Genomic DNA, 21,414 nt, shown 5'->3' with positions numbered 1-21,414 from the left:
GTTCACTCTTTTTTACATCATGGGGCCTTTTTTTATTACAATGGCCCGATGTGATTGACATGGACCCAATATACTGACAATGAGATTCGGCCTAGAAAGTCATTGATAATGAGTTTGAACTTTCTATATGGAAGTATAAATTAATCAATGAGAACTGAGAAGTAAACAGACAAGCAAAGAGAGAAAAAATGATCAAGTTTGGAAGACTAAGTCATATTTGTCTTTAGAATTTGCTTTAACACACAAGACAAATAAACATACATTTCAATTTCAAAACTTAATCAAATCAAAACTCTCCTATAAAAGAAAGAAAAAACAAAATTTTACATTTAAATATATAAAGAGTAGTACTAATTCTAAAATCCAGCCAATCTCCTCAAATTGTTCGCTTGTTCCTTTCCATACCCTTCAAAATCAGTATCATTATCGTCGTTTTCTTCATCCTCTTCGTCCACATATTCCACATAAGTCATCTCTTTTGTCCTCCTTACACCACACTTTAGCCAACTCACCACTTCCAGCATTGTAGGCCGGTTATCAGGATTACTATCAGTGCATGTCATTGCGATCATGACCGTTGATTTCAGCTGATTACGGTCAAACTTACCCTTCAATCTGGGGTCTGCAATATGATCAAATGCACCCTTTTGAACATAAGGAGTGACCCATTGCACAATATCCCGCTTCACTCCACCGGGGAGTTTCTCTAATGGCTTCTTTGCACTAATTATTTCTAAGAGCAAAACCCCAAAGCTGTAAACATCACAACTCTCAGAAACTTTCCCCCACATGGCGTATTCAGGTGCTAAATATCCAAGAGTTCCCTTTACTTTAGTGGTCAAATGAGTAACACCATGTGGTATCAGCTTTGCGAAACCAAAATCTGCAACTTTTGCTTGAAATTCTGTATCTAAGAGGACATTACTAGCCTTTATATCTCTGTGGATTATATGAGGATCGGCCTCGTGGTGCAAATACCTTTCCAAAAAATAGACACCATGAAGCATATTATATACTATTTTCTATATAATAATTTAGACATTTACCAATAACGACAATCATATACAGACAATCTGATGGATCAAAAAAACACTTACGCTAATCCCTTGGCTGATCCGATGATTATGCTCATTCTCCGAGGCCAATCAAGTAAACAATCTGGGGCGAGTTGCCCATGTAAATGGGTGATTAAACTATGATTATGCATGTAATCATAAACTATAAGTCTTTCATCTCCTCCTGCGTAAAATCCTCTTAAACCCAACAAATTCTTATGTCTCACCCTTCCGAGTATCTCCACTTCAATTGCAAATTCCATTTCTGCCTTTGCGCTCATCGCCTTCAATCGTTTCACCGCTATCTGCAAGTTAAAACCCTCAACTACTTTAGATATTTTTACAGAACAACTAATAAATTAATCACTTCTATGCTAAATTATTACTAGTCGTTAGCTTTTAATTACTTTCATCTTCTGAAGACAATTGCATCTAATTAAAGATAAAAACAGGATATTAAACTTGATTGCATGCCTCGTTGCCTTTACGTGTTCGGCCCCAATAAACACTGCCAAACCCTCCCTCCCCGATTTTGTTATCATTATGGAAGTTGTTTGTTGCATGAAGAAGCTCCTTGAGCGGGTAAATTTCCCATGGATAATCCCTGTTGGTGTATATACTACAAATTTCCATAAAATGAAAAGATTAATTAGAATCATATATTTTATCTAAACAATTTGCACTTTTAGTTTATTATGTAATCACACACTAACCTGATCTCCTGTTTCTCTTCCGAGACGCAGCAAAAACATTTCCAAATCATCTTTGACGTGTAAAATTAGTGGACAATGGAAGGTTATTGCTGTGGATCAAGCAAGAAGAGAGCAAAAATTTCGGTGATATTGAAGCAGAAACAAAGAGTCTTATGTAGAAGACAAAGGACAGCCTCGGAAGTCAAGGAGTTTGTAGTGTGATATAATGTGAAAACAAGATGATTATGCTGATGATAAAACATCAACCTCCTGTATTTTAATGCTTGTTGGGTTTCGCCCAGCTATCTTCTCATTGGAAATGTCATATTTTTATATCTCTTTTTAAACATTCCTAGGAATATTTTATTATGTAATATGAAGTATATTACAAGAATTAATTAGATGTTAATTTGATAATCATAATTTAATTATATTTTATGGTCAACTGAAAGTGACCTTAGAAGTCCAATAAGTACTTTATTTAAGAAACTAATAATATGGACGGTCGATATCACTTGATCAGTTGATTGACCAGCTCTTATGATATGGCATAAAAAAAATAAGGTTTCGAAATTCGAATAGCTAGAAAGAGTAAACGACTTTTTCCCACCCAAGGTTTGCCTTAATGACACTTTGCACCAAAAAAAATTCAAAATACCACTTTTTCACCCAAAATTTATATTCTGTTAATACTCAAAATATACTTCACTTTCTCAACCGGCATTCGTTGAGTTATCAAGAGTTAGAATAAGAGAGGTATTGTAGAATGAAGGGTGGTGATCGATTGAATATTTGCCGTCGAAATCAACTAACAATAGGAAACTCTGGCTTTGTAGTGGTTGACAATTGGCGAGAAATCAGGTGTCGAGTGAGAGGGTTTTACAAAGAGGGGACCAGAGGTTCAAATGGTGGTAACAGAGAGAATTTTTGCCATCGGAATTGACTTTGGACAGTAACAGAATATGAACTATAGGTAAGAAAGTGGTATTTTGAAACTTTTTTGGGTGGGAGAGTGTCATTAAGGCAAAACCTTGGGTGGGAAAAAGTCGTTTACTCGGTGAGAAAATGTCATATTTCATGGACAATTAGCTGTACCTAATTCATTAACATCAAAGTTGAACTATTCTTTTAATTATAAGCCAAAAAAATAAGAAAGAAAGAAAAGGTGTAACATTAGCAATTTAAAAATGACAAAGGAATACAATAAAATAAAGGAATTAATATTTAATTTCAAATTGACTATATTATACACAGATTACAGAAGAAAAAAAATGATGAGTTTTAATCTGATCTGTTTATGTGTGATTTAGCAGTGTTGCGCACAATTTTCCAACGGCCAGATTTGGGCCACTTGTCTACAAATCATACCGAGATGTAGTGGTTAGCATCGTTTTACATGTCACTCCCATAACATATTACTTCACAAACAGGCTCATTAGAGTTAAGTATGGGCATTCAAACTTAAGAATGGAAGGGGTTGACTTAGATCCAGATTTCAGGGAATGATACATGTAATCCACATCGTAATATCAACCCCCAACCAATGTTAGACAGTATGTATAAAAAGGAGGCATCACCTCTGTTTTGGAGTATCAATTATTCACACAAGCTCAGGAAATCATTTAGAGAGAGTTTTAGCTAGCCATTACGAGTTGTTCTCCTTTAATCATCATACATGTAACCCAAATACAAGCAATAATATAGCAGTAGACGTAGACTTGGTTCTAAACCGTCGAACAACTTTAAAAATCTATTTTATCATTGCTTTGTGAATTCTTCAGTCAATTCCTAATTGATGAATCTTAATCAAGCACACATCCTATCAAATACCACCTTTGGTAAACTAGGTATCTCTAATTGTTGAGATTTTCGTAACAACAAGAAGTATATACTAAAGGTAACTTAATTGATGAATTGGTAAACTAAAATATTCTGGCATGAGTTAATTCATATACAAAATGAGAAAAAAACAAAATTATACTTTAACTCATTATTGGTTGTCATTTATAATTATATAGCCGTGGAACAATCTAACAATTATGTGCGACCACGGTTCTTTTTTACCAATAATATTTGCTTTAAATAGTAATTCTCTTAATTTTACGGGAAATCAACATTCATAGGGCAGATCTTTATGTAATTAAATACTAAGACGCCACATATTTGAGAATCAAAAAGTTAGAACATAATTTTTTTTTTTTAAAAAGAAAGAAAAAAATGTAAAATTAATAAAGCATTTTAGGGTGCATTATAGGGTTATTGGGCCATGCAGTCTCAAAATGCTTATTTCGTTCGTACAAATTAGGTGGGCTTGAATATTCCGGCAGGCCCCAAACATATAGGTCGAGGTATCAAAATTGGGCTTCGTGAGCCCAACAGTTTCGGCTAATTTCTGAATCCACAAGGACCACAACCATAAGCAGGGCCCTGTAACACCAGAGATATATCACAGTGTTGGCGTATTAAATCCAAATTTCCAATAGGATTAATGGTGCTCAAGGCACTCAACTGGTTCTTGAAGTACTCCAGTTATCAATTCTTTTTTTTTTTTTGGTAATTTCCTTTTGTTTTAAATTACCAGTTTATTTTCAATTGAAATTGCAAAATGTAAATATAATCCTATGTACACAACATAGTTGTTTGAGAAATCTTACTCCACAAACTCTTAATCTTCTTTTACTCCATAAACCTCTGTTAAATTTTCAAAAATAAATTTGAATTTTTTACATAATTTGACCTAGTCCTATAAAGTGATGAAGAATGAAATTATTCTATACCACTCATATAAAAAAAAAAAAAAAAAAAAAAAAAAAAAAAAAAAAAAAACTCTCAGGTTCTTTCTCAATTTCCCTTGATCACTAGCTCAATGGAGATCATAAATTGGTTCATATAGCAAGCGGAACATCTCCAAGATGCTGATTAAACTAACTGTCTAAGAAAAATGTTCCTTCTTCTATCATAGCATTGTAAAAAAATTGAGATAGTACTAAGATATATAGCAAAACTTAAAAAAATAATGTTCCTTCTTCTATCATAGAATTGTAATAGAGCCCAGATGTTTGTATATTTCAGCATTTGTATTTGTTCTTAAAGCATGAGACAAAGTCACATAATCCCTTCAACTGATTTGAAGGAACTAAAATTGAATTTGAATAATATTACCCTGAGAGCTTCCAAAATTATGGGAACCTAAATTGAACTTAAGCAATGTCTTCTTTTTTACTCGGTTCTTACAGATGAGGCTCTGTGTTTGATTGGTAACTGGTTTCTCTCTTCCAAATCCTGATACCCACTCAAATTAACGCCTTCTCTATTTGACTAATTAATTCTGATTCTTACATATTGAAACACAATATTCCAGTAAAAAAATTTCCCTTTTAACATTTATTGGCGCTTGTGAATAAAAACCCAAATTTAAAAAAAAAAAAATGTATATATTCGAATTTGAGAATTTTGCAATAGATGCCTGAAGACAGAATTTTTCAGACTATATATGACAATTCTTCAAATGCATTTCCATTTATTGATGGTTGTAAATGTTAAAAAATATAACTTTAGTCAAAACTTTAGTATATAATTTTTCCAAGTAATAACGTTTTAAATTTTTTTAATTTGTATACAAAGATAGAAAGGTTATCGACTAAATATTAGTTTAACAAAATGTACAATAAAAAGTTGTCTAATTATGAGTTTCTATTCCCTATTCATACTTCGGAATAACCCACAGATATCTTTACAAAATCATTAAACAACAGACAAAATTCATATATTCATATACAAATCACAACCTTGAGGAGAAGTGATAAATTTTTCTTCAAGTTAATAGCCCTGGCTATTAATTCGGAAAAATCCGTTGACTTTCCTAATATACCGAGAACCCGTCAAGCTCATTTCAAACATTTGCTTTGACAATCAAGTTAAAAATTTGAGCACATTTACAGTTTCACACTTAAAGCGGTTTATAGATAGAGAGTCATGTTGCATAACTTAAAAATTTTAATTTGATATTGACATAATTTTGACTAATCTGTTTCAATCAAATAGTTGAAAGAGTAAATTTGAATTATCTTTCAATCGTCCAATAATTAGCTTATCCTTGTCTATGAATTAAGATGTAAATATCAGTGCCATTGCAAAAATATATACTTGATTTGACCTATAAGGTCAAATCTCATGAGAAGAGGACAAAGAGAAGGCCAAGGGAAAGCAGAACATTGAAAGGACTAAGATTGGCACACCATACAAAGACATATCATCCCTTCAAATTAGGTAGGGTTAGATTATTTGAAAATTGATGTTCCGAAAAACCACTTTAAGTTAAGTTAAGTTGAGTTAGATTAAATCGAATAGGATGAGATTCTGAGAATATATTTGGGATAATATCTTAAAATTATATCAGAGTTGGATAAAATACTGAATAGTTGTATGGTACAATTTTTGAAAATATTTTATGAAAATATTTAGATTATTTTTAACCCTTATATTTGTTAATCTAGCTAAACACTCCCCAAAATAAAATTTTAAAAATTAACAAAACATCCCTACCCACCCAAGCCACTGTCGAACGGCAGTCAATAGTTGTTGGAATGGCGCATGACTAACTGGATCTAGTTGGTCGTGCGTCAATCTGGCCTCTTCCCGGTCAGATCTACCGTGTATATGGCCAGAAAAAATCAGATCTACGGCCATTATTTGGCCGTTGTCAACAGCTAAATAGATCTGGCTAGAATTTAGCTGTCAATGGTCAGATCTCTGATCTTAGATTTGGCTTGTTTTTAGCCAAATTCATGGTGGATTTGACTGAAAATGGCAAAATCAGTGCATGACCTACCAGATTTGGATGGTCGTGCATCGTTTCAATGTCGGCGATGGCCAACGGTGGTTTTTGGCAGGGGGTGATGGTCTTGGGTGGATTAATTTTCAAATTGAAAGGAGTGAAAGATAATTGTTTATAGTTGAATAGGGTTGGAAAAATGTTTTGAGTTGAATAGAATATGATAGAATACTCTAAATATGATAGAATATTTAGATTATTTTTAACCCTTACATTTGTTAATCTAGCTAAACACCCCCCAAAATAAAACTTTAAAAATTAACAAAACATCCCCACCCACCCAAGCCACTGTCGGACGGCAGCCAATAGTCGTTGAAATGGCGCATGACTGATTGGATCTGGTTTGTCGTGCGTCAATATGACATTTTTTCGGCCAGATCTACCGTGTATATGGCCAGAAAAAACCAGATCTATGGCCATTATTTGGCCGTTGTCAACGGCTAAATAGATCTGGCTAGAATTTGGCCGTCAATGGTCAGATCTCTGATCTTAGATTTGGCTGTTTTTAGCCAAATTCATGGTGGATTTGGCTGGAAATGGCAAGATCAGCGCATGACCTACCAGATCTGGCTGGTCGTGCATCGTTTCGATGTCGGCGACAGCCAACGGTGGTTTCTGGCAGGGGTGGTGATCTTGGGTAGATTAATTTTCAAACTGAAAGGAGTGAAAGATAATTGTTTATAGTTGAATAGGGTTGGAAAAATGTTTTGAGTTGAATAGAATATGATAGAATTAACCCGCCCCGCCCTCCCCTCCCTCCCCCCCCCGCTTTTTCATTTTCAATAGAAAAAGTCTTATTTGATTCGGATTAATTTTCAAAATAATGATCCCAATAAGTAAAAAAACACATATTCTGCTTTTTAATCCAAATCGGATAACAGAAAAATGATTCAAAAGAGTGAAACAAAAAGGGACTTAATTATGGGTATTGGAGTCCCAGGGGTTGCATATGAGTAAAATACTCTTTCCCACCCAAGGTTTACCTTAATTACACTTTCTCACCCAAAAAGTTTCAAAATATCACTTTTCCACCCAAAGTTAATATTCTGTTATTAGCTAAAGCCGATTCTAGTGGTAAAAATTCTCTTCGTCATTGCTAGTTGACTCTCCGGTCTCCTCTCTATAAAACTTCTTTCACTCCAACACTTGATTTTTTGCCGACTGTCGGCCACCGCAAAGCTGTTTCCTATTCTTAGCTGATTTTCAGCTGATTCTGACGGCGAATATTCAATTTGTCACCACTGTTTGATCTACCAAAATCCACTCTACAAAACCCCTCTTACCCTAGCTCCTGGAAACTCGTCGAACATCAGCTGAGAAAGTGAAGTATATTTTGGATATTAACAAAATATAAATTTTGGGTGGGAAAGTGGTATTTTGAAATTTTTTGGGTGGGAAAGTGTCACTAAGGCAAACCTTGGGTGGGAAAAAGTCGTTGACTCCAAGAAATTGCTCCGGACATGTAAGGAACTTAAATTTCTAGTATTATTCATGCATTCTACGAAGCTATCATTAAAATTTGATTGATAACTAGAAAATCTACCATATTAGTGAAACCAGAAGTATTTGATATAGAGTTGATTGGCAAATTGAATATGTCACATCTACATTGGAGCTACTCAAGATAAAAATCTAAAATATGTGTATGCATATAGATACATATCATAACATCCAAAAGGCATAATATAGAATAGATAGAGACCTATAGAAGTCGTGAGAAAAGGTGTTTTAGAATCCTATATTGCATGTTTAGAGAAAGCTGCTGAACTATCTATGCAGAGACTTAATATGATGCTTTTTGGGAGATTCTTAAAACAGAAAACCTTTAGCATTTCACCCAAACTCCAAAAAGGGATAAATATCATGTTATGTAAGATTGATTTTCAAAATTTGGTATCAAAGTTGAAACCAATTGTCATATAGTGTGGCCTGTAGAACCATACAATCTAGGCTTAATTAACCACTCACAAGGACACATCACCCTATACAAGGATATGTTTCAAACACCTTATTCTAAGCTCAGTAATACTATTATCCCAAAAATCTCATCGCAAATGATGTCATCACATACTATGTGTTGTTGAGACATCATTTACCAAATCATCACNATATCATGTTATGTAAGATTGATTTTCAAAATTTGGTATCAAAGTTGAAACCAATTGTCATATAGTGTGGCCTGTAGAACCATATAATCGAGGCTTAATTAACCACTCACAAGGACACATCACCCTATACAAGGATATGTTTCAAACACCTTATTCTAAGCTCAGTAATACTATTATCCCAAAAATCTCATCGCAAATGATGTCATCACATACTATGTGTTGTTGAGACATCATTTACCAAATCATCACACTTTATTTCCGTATCAACACCACATAATATTACAACCCTTGAGATACACTTTTTGGGATATCACTTGAGTAAGGTAGTATTATTCTTCTAATTCATGGAGTGAGTAAAATGAAAAGACGAAGTTATACTTGAAAAGAGAAAATTAGACAAACACAACTAACGACATCTTTAACAACTTTAGTAACTGACTTGGTTACTTTCTAATTGACTTGATTAGCAGACTTAAACCTCTATTAAGCATCATTTGCATTTCTCAATCAAGATCAGTTCAACAGTTATGTTAGACTTAATCCTCCTCACACAAGGACATGTAACTCTACTCGAGATCCAATTCTTTTGAGTCATAAAGCAACTAAGATGAAGTGATGAACAGTTTTAAGTCATGAAGTATTGAAGTGAAAGAATTCCATATATTCTAGTTTTACAGTGTCATCAGAGTATTGTAGGTACGGGCTATTTTCATATTATGAAGTCTCTGACCAATAGAACAAAAGTGTGTAGGTTAAACCTCTCCCCTTGTAGTCAGATGACAAACTCTTTGGCCACTGAAGTTAGCTATACCCAGAAAGTCTTATGTTTTAATCGTACGAGAAGTACTTATCACATTTGTATAATTACCTTAGTATATTGGATTTGTAGGATGTTTCGTGACTCTGAGAATTAAGCAGACTCTAATGTAGACCTGGATACCTCAAATATAAAAAAAAAAAAAAAAAAAAATAAGTGTGTAGGTTAGGCCTCAAGAATATAATATCATAATATGTGAGACAGCTAACATGTATATATAAAACATGTTGTCGGACTCCAGGAATAACTTTATAATGTCAACAAAATAATCCAAATAAGTTCATCTTTGGACCAATGTGGATTTTAGGACATAATACACCAATATCAAATATCGAAGAATAATTCTGCAGAAGGATCAGCTGCTCACACATTTACCACTAGTACCAGATTTTTGCAAACAGCAGCTATTAAACGGATTTCATGTTTCAGACTTATATGGTTAAAAAGTGATTCATTAAAGTTTCATGCACTACTATCATTATATAGGCAAACGATATCCAACTTCATTACTTAAGTGAAAACCAAAGCAAAGCATATTTGACATATGAGTTACTTTATAGGTCTATGAAATCCACTCAATTTAATTACATAATTAGGTTGCAACATGAAATCCAGTCTTAACAAACATATATATGCTGCGGGAAAAGTACTCTGCTCATGCTTGCTTGATAAACTTTTGACATAATATTTTGATTTGGATTTTACCCTTAAAGTAGACTCGCAGCAATATTTCTTTTAATAAAAGGTAATATAACGCCCTGGAATCGATCCGTTCATGGAGAGCTCAGAATCCATCAACCCTTCTCACCGTCTACACGAAGTCCATGGAAATAAATTAGCTGCGAAGAATTGAAGCTTCATATGCAACAAATTTTAAGGGGTATATAATAACTGATCGTTGATCAACCAAGTTCAGGGATTTGAGATCAAACATTCCATAAATCATGGCTATTTCAAACTCAGAAACATACCTAGCTAGTTGACACAATCACATCATTAAGTTTCTGTTGCAGCTCAGATAGATCAATACCTGTCAGATCTTCAACCTGCGAGAAAAATTTAACACAAGAAATAAACATATCCTTGTTGGGATTATATGGATAGATAACAATATAAAAACAAGTGTAAAACTCTACACCTAAAAATTAATGGAAGAATTGTTGGAAATTCCATACCTCTGACTGAATATTATGAAAGAACCCATCATCTGTTTGGGTGGAGACACAGCGAGTAACATCAAGTCCTTCTTCAAGCACAACTTCAAGAACTCTTGAAAGAATCAAGCCTTCCTCTCTAAGGACACTATTTATCACAATGTCCACTCCCCCGCAGTAAGGGCTTACGGTGACACTGCTATTTGTTAAACGGTTACTAGAAGTTGCATTTCCATGGTCAAGGCCATCTAAATCTGTATAATTTTTAAGATTATCTCTCTTCGAACTCAAGTCTTGGATTTTCTTCTCCAGGTTTTTAATATAATTCACAGCCTCATTTATGTGATCACTCACTGAACGTTTTCCCTGTAACCCCACCAACAAAACCCTATAAGCATAATTATGAAAATAAAGATGAATTACAGTAATTTCAAGTCATGAGCAAAGGGTAGTCGGTTGTTTTTCTTATTTTAAGTTCTGAATTATCCAATCAGTAAACTTATCCTAGTTATATATATGATTGAAGGAAAAAGATGAAAGAATATGGAGGTTCTGACCTTAATAGATTCAAGAGGGAGCAATGATCGAAGTGATGCGTTAAGCATGGACATGTGTTGTCTTCTTTGCCGTTCGATTTCCTTACGTATGATCTTCTTCTCAGAATCATTAAAATTATCACTTCCATCATTGTCTTTTGCAGAAGCTAATATTTTATGTTGTTTGCCCTTTCTCATTTTTTGGGTTAGGTTACTTCCCTCCAGCGAAGCTTGACCCAGGAATATCAGATCCTGTTGAATGCAATATCTTCTTGGTGGGGATTTTAGTGGATCAAGAAATCGCCACTTTGCTCAGGAGGAAACATTGAATAAAGACTCTTCAAGCTTTCAAGTGATATCTTTCCAGTAATAATGGAGTTAAAGAAATAGATACGCTTGTCAGAGTGTGAACCCTTTAATTATCCTAAGATGCAAAGATTCTGATCTGCAATCTCTTAATTGGCCAGGAGAGATAAAGTGATTTGGGGAGGCAGGCGGAACTGTTAATTGCTTTTTTCCTGCTGAAATTGCAACTCGCCAACACTCATAAATGGTGGACCAGCATGTCGGTAACGTTATTTTGGCTCATAGCTTTAAAGAGTTTTTTAATTTGTGTTTTGAGGAAGATGAAGAAGAAGGGAAGGAGATTAAAGGTGAGTAATTCTTGCAATCAAGAGCATGCATATCACGAAAATGCAACTTTAACTTGTACCGATAAAATTAATCTTAGACAAAAATGCTTGGGAAACCCCATCTCTACGTTTAATTACTTTGAGATGATTTAATTTTCTTAATTAGTAATTACAGTGTACACAAGAGCACTAAATCTAATTACTTCAATGCTGAGAACTACGATGTTTGTAATGCCAATCAATAGAAGTGGTTGGTAGGTGCATGATCCATATGTTGTAGTAGTTATGTCTTTTCAGAAAGATAAGGATCATCAGGTCATGACAAGAATAAAAATATATGTGGCAAATTAAGATGGGTTCTACAAATGATGTTTTATTTATTTGTTTCATATTTTAGCGTATAAGACTAAGATAATTAATACGTGCACGAGGAGAGCCCAACACCAACGGTATCAAGGCAACGATCCTGAAGATACAATTTTCTTATATTTTATACACAATGCATAAGTTAGACAATCTAAAAGATTATGGTATAATATTTTAAGGAAATATTAATGAGATCAAGGCAATGATTTTGTTTCCTATCTTTGCCGTTGAAGAGCTAAAATTGTGACCGAATAAAATATATATATTAAGAGACCCCATTGTAGAGGCAGGCAGTTTAATTAAGCTGTGAGTTTAGTAATTCATTCTCTTCTCAAAAGTTGATTTCTGCTTTGCTTCAATTTGTTGATGACTTGATTAGCTGGTGAAATCACATTATGGATAGGTTTGAATGCATATCAGCTCCTAACTACCGAGATTATGAGATGATGTTGAGATGTGTCGGACCGAATTCTTGCTTTTGAATATTTTAATTTATCTTTCATCTGTAATGTTTGACATGGGTCCTTATTAATCAAATTATTACTAAGTGAATTTTGAGCTTTATCTTAGTTTTTATGCACACATGAAATTAATGATCCTAAAGCAGTGTGTTCACTGCTTGACTCTCAATCGTCTCCTTTAGTTTTGTTTATTCAGTAACTCATTACGGTTTCGTTTTTTGAGTTCGTAAATAGCTTTGGGCCGAGGTGAATATTTCGATCATCTAGGAAAGTTTGCTTAAACTAAGAGATTTTTTTTTTTTTGGGGGGTGGGAAATGATAAATTACATGAAAGAAAAGAAACTAAGAACATACCCTCAGAAGATGCTTAAAGAAGACTAAAACAGATGCGTCCATCTTTTTAGACATAAGGATGAGAATATGTGATCATGTGATATGACTTTAATCGAGCCATACATTTAACTTTTGTGTTATTGGTTCACATAACCTTAAAACAGTAATTTTGTTTCTTTATTTGTGTGTAAGTCAGCAACCATTTCATTTGGAAAAGTTTTGGCATAAAATCTTATCGATTATACTTTGATTGATAATGCTCCCCAAAAAAATAGATAATTAAATAAAATACAAAAAAACAACCCAAAAAATTAAAAAAAGTGATTGCATACACAAACTTTACATGATGCAATTAAAATGAGCAATGTGATTATATATAACTATCACATAAGTGTATAAGGATCAATAAAAAATTAGAATGATTGATAACTAGAAATCTACCATATTAGTGAAACCAAAGTATTTGATATAGAGTTGATTGGCAAATTGAATATGTCACATCTACATTGAGCTACTCAAGATAAAAATCTAAAATATGTGTATGCATATAATACATATCATAACATCCAAAGGCATAATATAGATTAGATAGAGACCTATAGAAGTCGTGAAAAAGGTGTTTTAGAATCCTATATTGCATGTTTAGAAAAGCTGCTGAACTATCTATGCCGAACTTAATATGAGGCTCTTTGGGAGATTCTTAAAACATAAAACCTTTAGCATTTCACCCAAACTCCAAAAAGGGATAATATCATGTTATGTAGAATTGATTTTCAAAATTTGGTATCAAAGTTGAAACCAATTGTCATATAGTGTGGCCTGTAGAACCATATAATCGAGGCTTAATTAACCACTCACAAGGACACATCACCCTATACAAGGATATGTTTCAAACACCTTATTCTAAGCTCAGTAATACTATTATCCCAAAAATCTCATCGCAAATGATGTCATCACTACTATGTGTTGTTGAGACATCATTTACCAAATCATCACACTTTATTTCCGTATCAACACCACATAATCTTACACCCTTGAGATCACTTTTTGGGATATCACTGGAGAAAGGTAGTATTATTCTTCTAATTCATAGAGTGAGTAAATGAAAAGACAAAGTTAACTTGAAAAGAGAAAATTAGACAAACGCAACTAACGACATCTTTAACAACTTTAGTAACTGACTTGGTTACTTTCTAATTGACTTGATTAGCAGACTTAAACCTCTCTTAAGCATCATTTGCATTTCTCAATCAGATCAGTTCAACAGTTATGTTAGACTTAATCCTCCTCACACAAGGACATGTAACTCTACTCGAGATCCAATTCTTTTGGAGTCATAAAGCAACTAAGATGAAGGATAACAGTTTTAAGTCATGAAGTATTGAGGTGAAGAATTCCATATATTCTAGTTATACAGTGTCATCAAGTATTGTAGGTACGGGCTATTTTCATATTATGATTCTCTGACCAATAAGCAAAAAAAAAAAAAAAAAGTGTGTAGGTTAGGCCTCAAGAATATAACATCATAATATGTGAGATAGCGAACATGTATAAAACATGTTGTCGACTCCAGGAATAACTTTATAATGTCAACAAAATAATCCAAATAAGTTCATCTTTGGACCAATGTGGATTTTAGGACATAATACACAATATCAATATCGAAGAATAATTCTGCAGAAGGATCAGCTGCTCACACATTTACCACTAGTACCAGATTTTTGCAAACAGCAGCTATTAAACGATTTCATGTTTCAGACTTATATGGTTAAAAAGTGATTCATTGAAGTTTCATGCACTACTATCATTATATAGGCAAACGATATCCAACTTCATTACTTAGTGAAAACCAAAGCAAAGCATGTTTGACATATAGTTACTTTATAGGTCAATGAAATCCACTCAATTTAATTACATAATTAGGTTGCAACATGAAATCCAGTCTTAAACACATATATGCTGCGGAAAAGTACTCTGCTCAGCTTGCTTGTAAATTTTTTGACATAATATTTTGATTTGGATTTTACCCTTAAAGTAGACTCGCAGCAATATTTCTTTTAATAAAGGTAATAACGCCTGGAATCGATCGTTCATGGAGAGCTCAGAATCCATCACCCTTCTCACCGTCTACACGAAGTCCATGGAAATAAATTACTGCGAAGAATTGAAGCTTCATATGCAACAAATTTAGGGGTATATAATAACTGATCGTTGATCAACCAAGTTCAGGGATTTGAGATCAAACATTCCATAAATCATGGCTATTTCAAACTCAGAAACATACCTAGCTAGTTGACACAATCACATCATTAAGTTTCTGTTGCAGCTCAGATAGATCAATACCTGTCAGATCTTCAACCTGCGAGAAATTTTAACACAAGAAATAAACATATCCTTGTTGGGATTATATGATAATAACAATATAAAAACAAGTGTAAAACTCTACACCTAAAAATTAATGGAAGAATTGTTGGAAATTCCATACCTCTGACTGAATATTATGAAAGAACCCATCATCGTTTGGGTGGAGACACAGCGAGTAACATCAAGTCCTTCTTCAAGCACAACTTCAAGACTCTTGAAAGAATCAAGCCTTCCTCTCTAAGGACCTATTATCACAATGTCCACTCCCCCGCAGTAAGGGCTTACGGTGACACTGCTATTTGTTAAACGGTACTAGAAGTTGCATTTCCATGGCAAGCCATCTAAATCTGTATAATAAACTATTAAACTTAATCTGATAAGGTCAAGAAATCATATTTCTTTCTTGATAGGGATTATCTCCCAAAAAAGATGACTCAATGTCCTACTAGGATTCCAACCCCCTGGGTTCACTATAAAAACAGAGGTTTGCTTTCTCATTAAGGGACAATCTCCCATAGTCAATCTATACTACTCAAAATCATATATTTGTTCCTAAAGTTCTTGCTCCCAAGAACCCGATGCCTCCGCTGTAGTCCTAGCTTCCGACAAGACTCCTGGTAATTCTTAATCTCCTTAATTCTTATCAAATAATCTATTTCACCCTTGATGACTTGAGCGTCGGAGTGCCTACGACAAACACCACCCCTGTGTTTTCTAGAAGCTTCATTCTTGCCCTTTCATGTGTGCAGGTCTAGCGGATTGTCAGTGGCCTTAACCTCACGGGATCAGACCCTATTTTCATGACGGTAGATTTTTTGCATCTACACAGACAACATTCATATATTCTTCATAAGTTTGAAGTTTATGATATATACAAATCACAAACTTAAGGAGAAGTGATACTTTTTCTTCAAGTCAATAGCCCTCGCTATTAATTTGGAAAAATCCGTTGACTTTCCTAACAGACCGAGAACCCAAACATTTGCTTTGACAAACAAGTTAAAAATTTGAGCACATTTACAGTTTCACACTTAAAGCGGTTTATAGATAGAGAGTCACGTTGCATAACTTAAAAATTTTAATTTGATATTAACATAATTTTGACTAATCTGTTACAATCAAATAGTTGAAATAGTAAATTTGAATTATCTTTCAATCGTCCAATAATTAGCTTATCCTTGTCTATGAATTAAGATGTAAATATCAGTGTCATTGCAAAAATATAAACTTGATTTGACCTATAAGGTCAAATCTCATGAGAAGAGGACAAAGAGAAGGCCAAGGGAAAGCAGAACATTGAAAGGACTAAGATTGGTACACCATACAAATATATATCATCCCTTCAAATTAGGTAGGGTTAGAGTATTTGAAAATTGATGTTCCGAAAAACCACTTTAAGTTCAGTTGAGTTTAGTTAGATTAAATCGAATAGGATGAGATTCTGAGAATGTATTTGTGATAATATCTTAAAATTATATCAGAGTTGGATAAAATGTTGAATAGTTGTTCGGTACATTTTTTGAAAATATTTATATTATTTTCAACCCTTACATTTGTTAATCTAGCTAAACACACTCCAAAATAAAACTTTAAAAATTAACAAAACATCCCCACCCACCCAAGCCACTATCGGACGGTAGACAATAGTCATCGGAATGACGCATGACTGACTGGATCTGGTTGGTCGTGCGTTAATTTGGCATTTTCCCGGGCAGATCTACCGTGGATATGGCTAGAAAAAACCAGATCTACGACCATTATTTGGCCATTGTCAACGGCTAAATAGATCTGGCTAGAATTTGGCCGTTAATGGTCAGATCTCTGATCTTAGATTTGGCTGTTTTTAGCCAAATTCATGGTGGATTTGGCTGGAAATGAACAGATCAACACATGACCTACCAGATCTGGTTGGTTGTGCATCGTTCGGATGTCGGCGACGGCCAACGGTGGTTTCTGGCAGGGGTGGTGGTCTTGGGTGGATTAATTTTCAAATTGAAAGGAGTGAAAGATAATTGTTTATAGTTGAATAGGGTTGGAAAAATGTTTTGAATTGAATAGAATATGATAGAATATAGAATGTCTGCACACAAACGCCCCCCCTTTCATTTTCAATAGAAAAAAATCTTATTTGATTCGGATTAATTTTCAGAATAATTATCCCAATAAGTAAAAAGAAACATATTTTGTTTTTTAATCCAAATGGGATAACAGAAAAATGATTCAAAAGAGTGAAACAAACAGGGACTTAATTATGGGTATTGGAGTCTCGGGTATTGCATATGAGTAAAAGACTATTTCCCACCCAAGGTTTACCTTAATGACACTTTCTCACCCAAAAAGTTTCAAAATATCACTTTCCCACCCAAAGTTAATATTCCGTTACTACCCAAAGCCGATTCCAGTTGTAAAAATTCTCTTCGTCATTGCCAGTTGACCATCCGATCTCCTCTCTACAAAACCCCTTTTACTCCAACACTTGATTTCTCGTCAACTGTTGGCCACCGCAAAGCTGTTTCCTATTCGTAGCTGATTTTCGGCTGATTCTGACGAAGAATATTCAATCAGTCACCACTGTTTGATCTACCGAAATCCACTCTACAAAACCCCTCTTACCATTGCTCTTGGAAACTCGCCGAACATCAGCTGAGAAAGTGAAGTGTATTTTGGGTATTAACAAAATATAAATTTTGGGTGGGAAAGTGATATTTTGAAATTTTTTGGGTGGGAAATTGTCATTAAGGCAAACCTTGGGTGGGAAAAAGTCGTTGACTCCAAGAAATTGCTCCGGACATGTAAGGAACTTAAATTTCTAGTATTATTGATGCATTCTACGAAGCTATCATTAAAATTTGATTGATAACTAGAAAATCTACCATATTAGTGAAACCAGAAGTATTTGATATAGAGTTGATTGGCAAATTGAATATGTCACATCTACATTGGAGCTACTCAAGATAAAAATCTAAAATATGTGTATGCATATAGATACATATCATAACATCCAAAAGGCATAATATAGAATAGATAGAGACCTATAGAAGTCGTGAGAAAAGGTGTTTTAGAATCCTATATTGCATGTTTAGAGAAAGCTGCTGAACTATCTATGCCGAGACTTAATATGAGGCTCTTTGGGAGATTCTTAAAACATAAAACCTTTAGCATTTCACCCAAACTCCAAAAAGGGATAAATATCATGTTATGTAAGATTGATTTTCAAAATTTGGTATCAAAGTTGAAACCAATTGTCATATAGTGTGGCCTGTAGAACCATATAATCGAGGCTTAATTAACCACTCACAAGGACACATCACCCTATACAAGGATATGTTTCAAACACCTTATTCTAAGCTCAGTAATACTATTATCCCAAAAATCTCATCGCAAATGATGTCATCACATACTATGTGTTGTTGAGACATCATTTACCAAATCATCACACTTTATTTCCGTATCAACACCACATAAGATTACAACCTTGAGATACACTTTTTGGGATATCACTTGAGAAAGGTGTTTATTCTTCTAATTCATAGAGTGAGTAAAATGAAAAGACAAAGTTATACTTGAAAAGAGAAAATTAGACAAACACAACTAACGACATCTTTAACAACTTTAGTAAATGACTTGGTTACTTTCTAATTGACTTGATTAGCAGACTTAAAACTCTTTAAGCATCATTTGCATTTCTCAATCAAGATCAGTTCAACAGTTATGTTAGACTTAATCCTCCCACACAAGGACATGTAACTCTACTCGAGATCCAATTCTTTGAGTCATAAAGCAATCAGATGAAGTGATGAACAGTTTTAAGTCATGAAGTATTGAAGTGAAAGAATTCCATATTTCTAGTTATACAGTGTCATCAGAGTATTGTAGGTACGGGCTATTTTCATATTATGAAGTCTCTGACCAATAGAGCACAAAAAAAAAAAAAAAAAAAGTGTGTAGGTTAGGCCTCAAGAATATAAACATCATAATATGTGAGATAGCTAACATGTATAAAACATGTTGTCGGACTCCAGGAATACTTTATAATGTCAACAAAATAATCCAAATAAGTTCATCTTTGGACCAATGTGGATTTTAGGACATATACACCAATATCAAGTATCGAAGAATAATTCTGCCAAGGATCAGCTGCTCACACATTTACCACTAGTACCAGATTTTTGCAAACAGCAGCTATTAAACGGATTTCATGTTCAGACTATATGGTTAAAAGTGATTCATTGAAGTTTCATGCACTACTATCATTATATAGGCAAACGATATCCAACTTCATTACTTAAGTGAAAACCAAAGCAAAGCATGTTTGACATATAAGTTACTTTATAGGTCTATGAAAACCACTCAATTTAATTACATAATTAGGTTGCAACATGAAATCCAGTCTTAACAAAATATATATGCCGCGGGAAAAGTACGCTGCTCATGCTTGCTTGATAAACTTTTGACATAATTTTGATTTGGATTTTACCTTAAAGCAGACTCGCAGCAATATCGGGAGAGCTCAGAATCCATCAACACTTCTCACCGTCTACAGGAAGTCCTGGAAATAAATTACCTGCGAAGAATTGAAGCTTCATATGCAACAAATTTTATGGGGTATATAATAACTGATCGTTGATCAACCAAATTCAGGGATTTGAGATCAAACATTCCATAAATCATGGCTATTTCAAACTCAGAAACATACCTAGCTAGTTGACACAATCACACATTAAGTTTTTGTTGCAGCTCAGATAGTCAATACCTGCAGATCTCCAACCTGCGAGAAAAATTTAACAAAGAAATAAACATATCCTTGTTGGGATTATATGGATAGATGAACAATATAAAAACAAGTTAAAACTCTACACCTACAAATTATGGAAGAATTGTTGGAAATTCCATACCTCTGACTGAATATTATGAAAGAAACCATCATCTGTTTGGGTGGAGACACAGGAGTAACATCAAGTCCTTCTTCAAGCACAACTTCAAGAATCTTGAAAGAATCAAGCCTCCTCTCTAAGGACACATATTTATCACAATTCCACTCCCCGCAGTAAGGGCTTACGGTGACACTGCTATTTGTTAAACGGTTACTAGAAGTTGCATTTCCATGGTCAAGACCATCTAAATCTGTATAAATTTAAGATTATCTCTCTTCGAACTCAAGTCTTGGATTTTCTTCTCCAGGTTTTTAATATAATTCACAGCCTCATTTATTTGATCACTCCCGAACGTTTTCCCTGTAACCCACCACAAACCCTATAAGCATAATTATGAAAATAAAGATGAATTACAGTAATATCAAGTCAAGAGCAAAGGGTAGTCGGTTGTTTTCATTTAAGTCTGAATTCCAATCAGTAAACTTATCCTAGTTATATATGATTGAAGGAAAAGATGAGAGAAATATAGAGGTTCTGACCTTAATAGATTCAAGAGGGAGCAATGATCGAAGTGATGCGTTAAGCATGGACATGTGTTGTCTTCTTGCCGTTCGATTTCCTTACGTAAGATCTTTCTTCTCAGAATCATTAAAATTATCACTTCCATCATTGTCTTTTGCGAAGCTAATATTTTATGTGTTTGCCCTTTCTCATTTTGTGGTTAGGTTACTTCCCTCCAGCGAAGCTTGACCCAGGAATATCAGATCCGTTGAATGCAATTCTTCTTGGTGGGGATTTAGTGGATCAAGAAATCGCACTTTGCTTAGGAGGAACATTGAAAAAGACTCTTAAGCTTCAAGTGATATCTTTCCAGTAAAATGGAGTTAAAGAATAGATACGCTTGTCAGAGTGTGAACCTTTAATTATCCTAAGATGCAAAGATTCTGATCTGCAATCTCTTAATTGGCCAGGAGAGATAAAGTGATTTGGGGGGCAGGCGGCACTGTTAATTGCTTTTTTCCTGCTGAAATTGCAACTCCCAACACTCATAAATGGTGGACCAGCATGTCGGTAACGTTATTTTGGCTCATAGTGTTAAAGTGTTTTTAATTTGGTTTTGAGGAAGATGAAGAAGAAGGGAAGGAGATTAAAGGTGAGTAATTCTGCAATCAAGAGCATGCATATCAC

The 21,414-nt window shown here is 34.2% G+C and overlaps 2 protein-coding genes and 1 pseudogene across 2 annotated transcripts; all 3 read right to left on the bottom strand.

Moving 5' to 3' along the window:
* Positions 1-301: 301 nt before the first annotated feature.
* Positions 302-1,942, bottom strand: LOC116118822 (PTI1-like tyrosine-protein kinase At3g15890). The gene is made up of 4 exons (XM_031404784.1): positions 1,769-1,942; positions 1,530-1,674; positions 1,098-1,360; positions 302-978 (listed from the first exon to the last, which is right to left on the bottom strand). The coding sequence occupies exons 1-4, from the start codon at positions 1,816-1,818 to the stop codon at positions 357-359; spliced, it is 1,080 nt and encodes a 359-aa protein (XP_031260644.1). The 5' UTR covers positions 1,819-1,942; the 3' UTR covers positions 302-356.
* An 8,144-nt stretch (positions 1,943-10,086) lies between these two features.
* LOC116118825 (transcription factor bHLH118-like) lies at positions 10,087-11,590 on the bottom strand. Its single transcript, XM_031404785.1, has 4 exons — positions 11,218-11,590; positions 10,682-11,026; positions 10,478-10,552; positions 10,087-10,317 (listed from the first exon to the last, which is right to left on the bottom strand). The coding sequence occupies exons 1-3, from the start codon at positions 11,392-11,394 to the stop codon at positions 10,478-10,480; spliced, it is 597 nt and encodes a 198-aa protein (XP_031260645.1). The 5' UTR covers positions 11,395-11,590; the 3' UTR covers positions 10,087-10,317.
* A 3,508-nt stretch (positions 11,591-15,098) lies between these two features.
* LOC116118797 lies at positions 15,099-20,819 on the bottom strand (annotated as a pseudogene).
* Between the last annotated feature and the right edge of the window lie 595 nt (positions 20,820-21,414).

This window comes from Pistacia vera, unplaced genomic scaffold, assembly GCF_008641045.1.
Source record: "Pistacia vera cultivar Batoury unplaced genomic scaffold, PisVer_v2 Contig86, whole genome shotgun sequence".
Lineage (NCBI taxonomy): Eukaryota > Viridiplantae > Streptophyta > Magnoliopsida > Sapindales > Anacardiaceae > Pistacia > Pistacia vera.
This window is presented reverse-complemented; position numbering and strand designations above follow the sequence as displayed.

Coding starts and splice junctions, on each gene's coding strand:
- LOC116118825 (XM_031404785.1), bottom strand. CDS start 11,394: ATGAGAAAGGGCAAACAACATAAAATATTAGCTTCTGCAAAAGACAAT. Junction 11,027..11,217: donor TCCCTCTTGAATCTATTAAG/GTCAGAACCTCC, acceptor GTGGGGTTACAG/GGAAAACGTTCAGTGAGTGA. Junction 10,553..10,681: donor TTCATAATATTCAGTCAGAG/GTATGGAATTTC, acceptor TTTTTCTCGCAG/GTTGAAGATCTGACAGGTAT.
- LOC116118822 (XM_031404784.1), bottom strand. CDS start 1,818: ATGATTTGGAAATGTTTTTGCTGCGTCTCGGAAGAGAAACAGGAGATC. Junction 1,675..1,768: donor GAAGAGAAACAGGAGATCAG/GTTAGTGTGTGA, acceptor GGAAATTTGTAG/TATATACACCAACAGGGATT. Junction 1,361..1,529: donor GAACACGTAAAGGCAACGAG/GCATGCAATCAA, acceptor TTTAACTTGCAG/ATAGCGGTGAAACGATTGAA.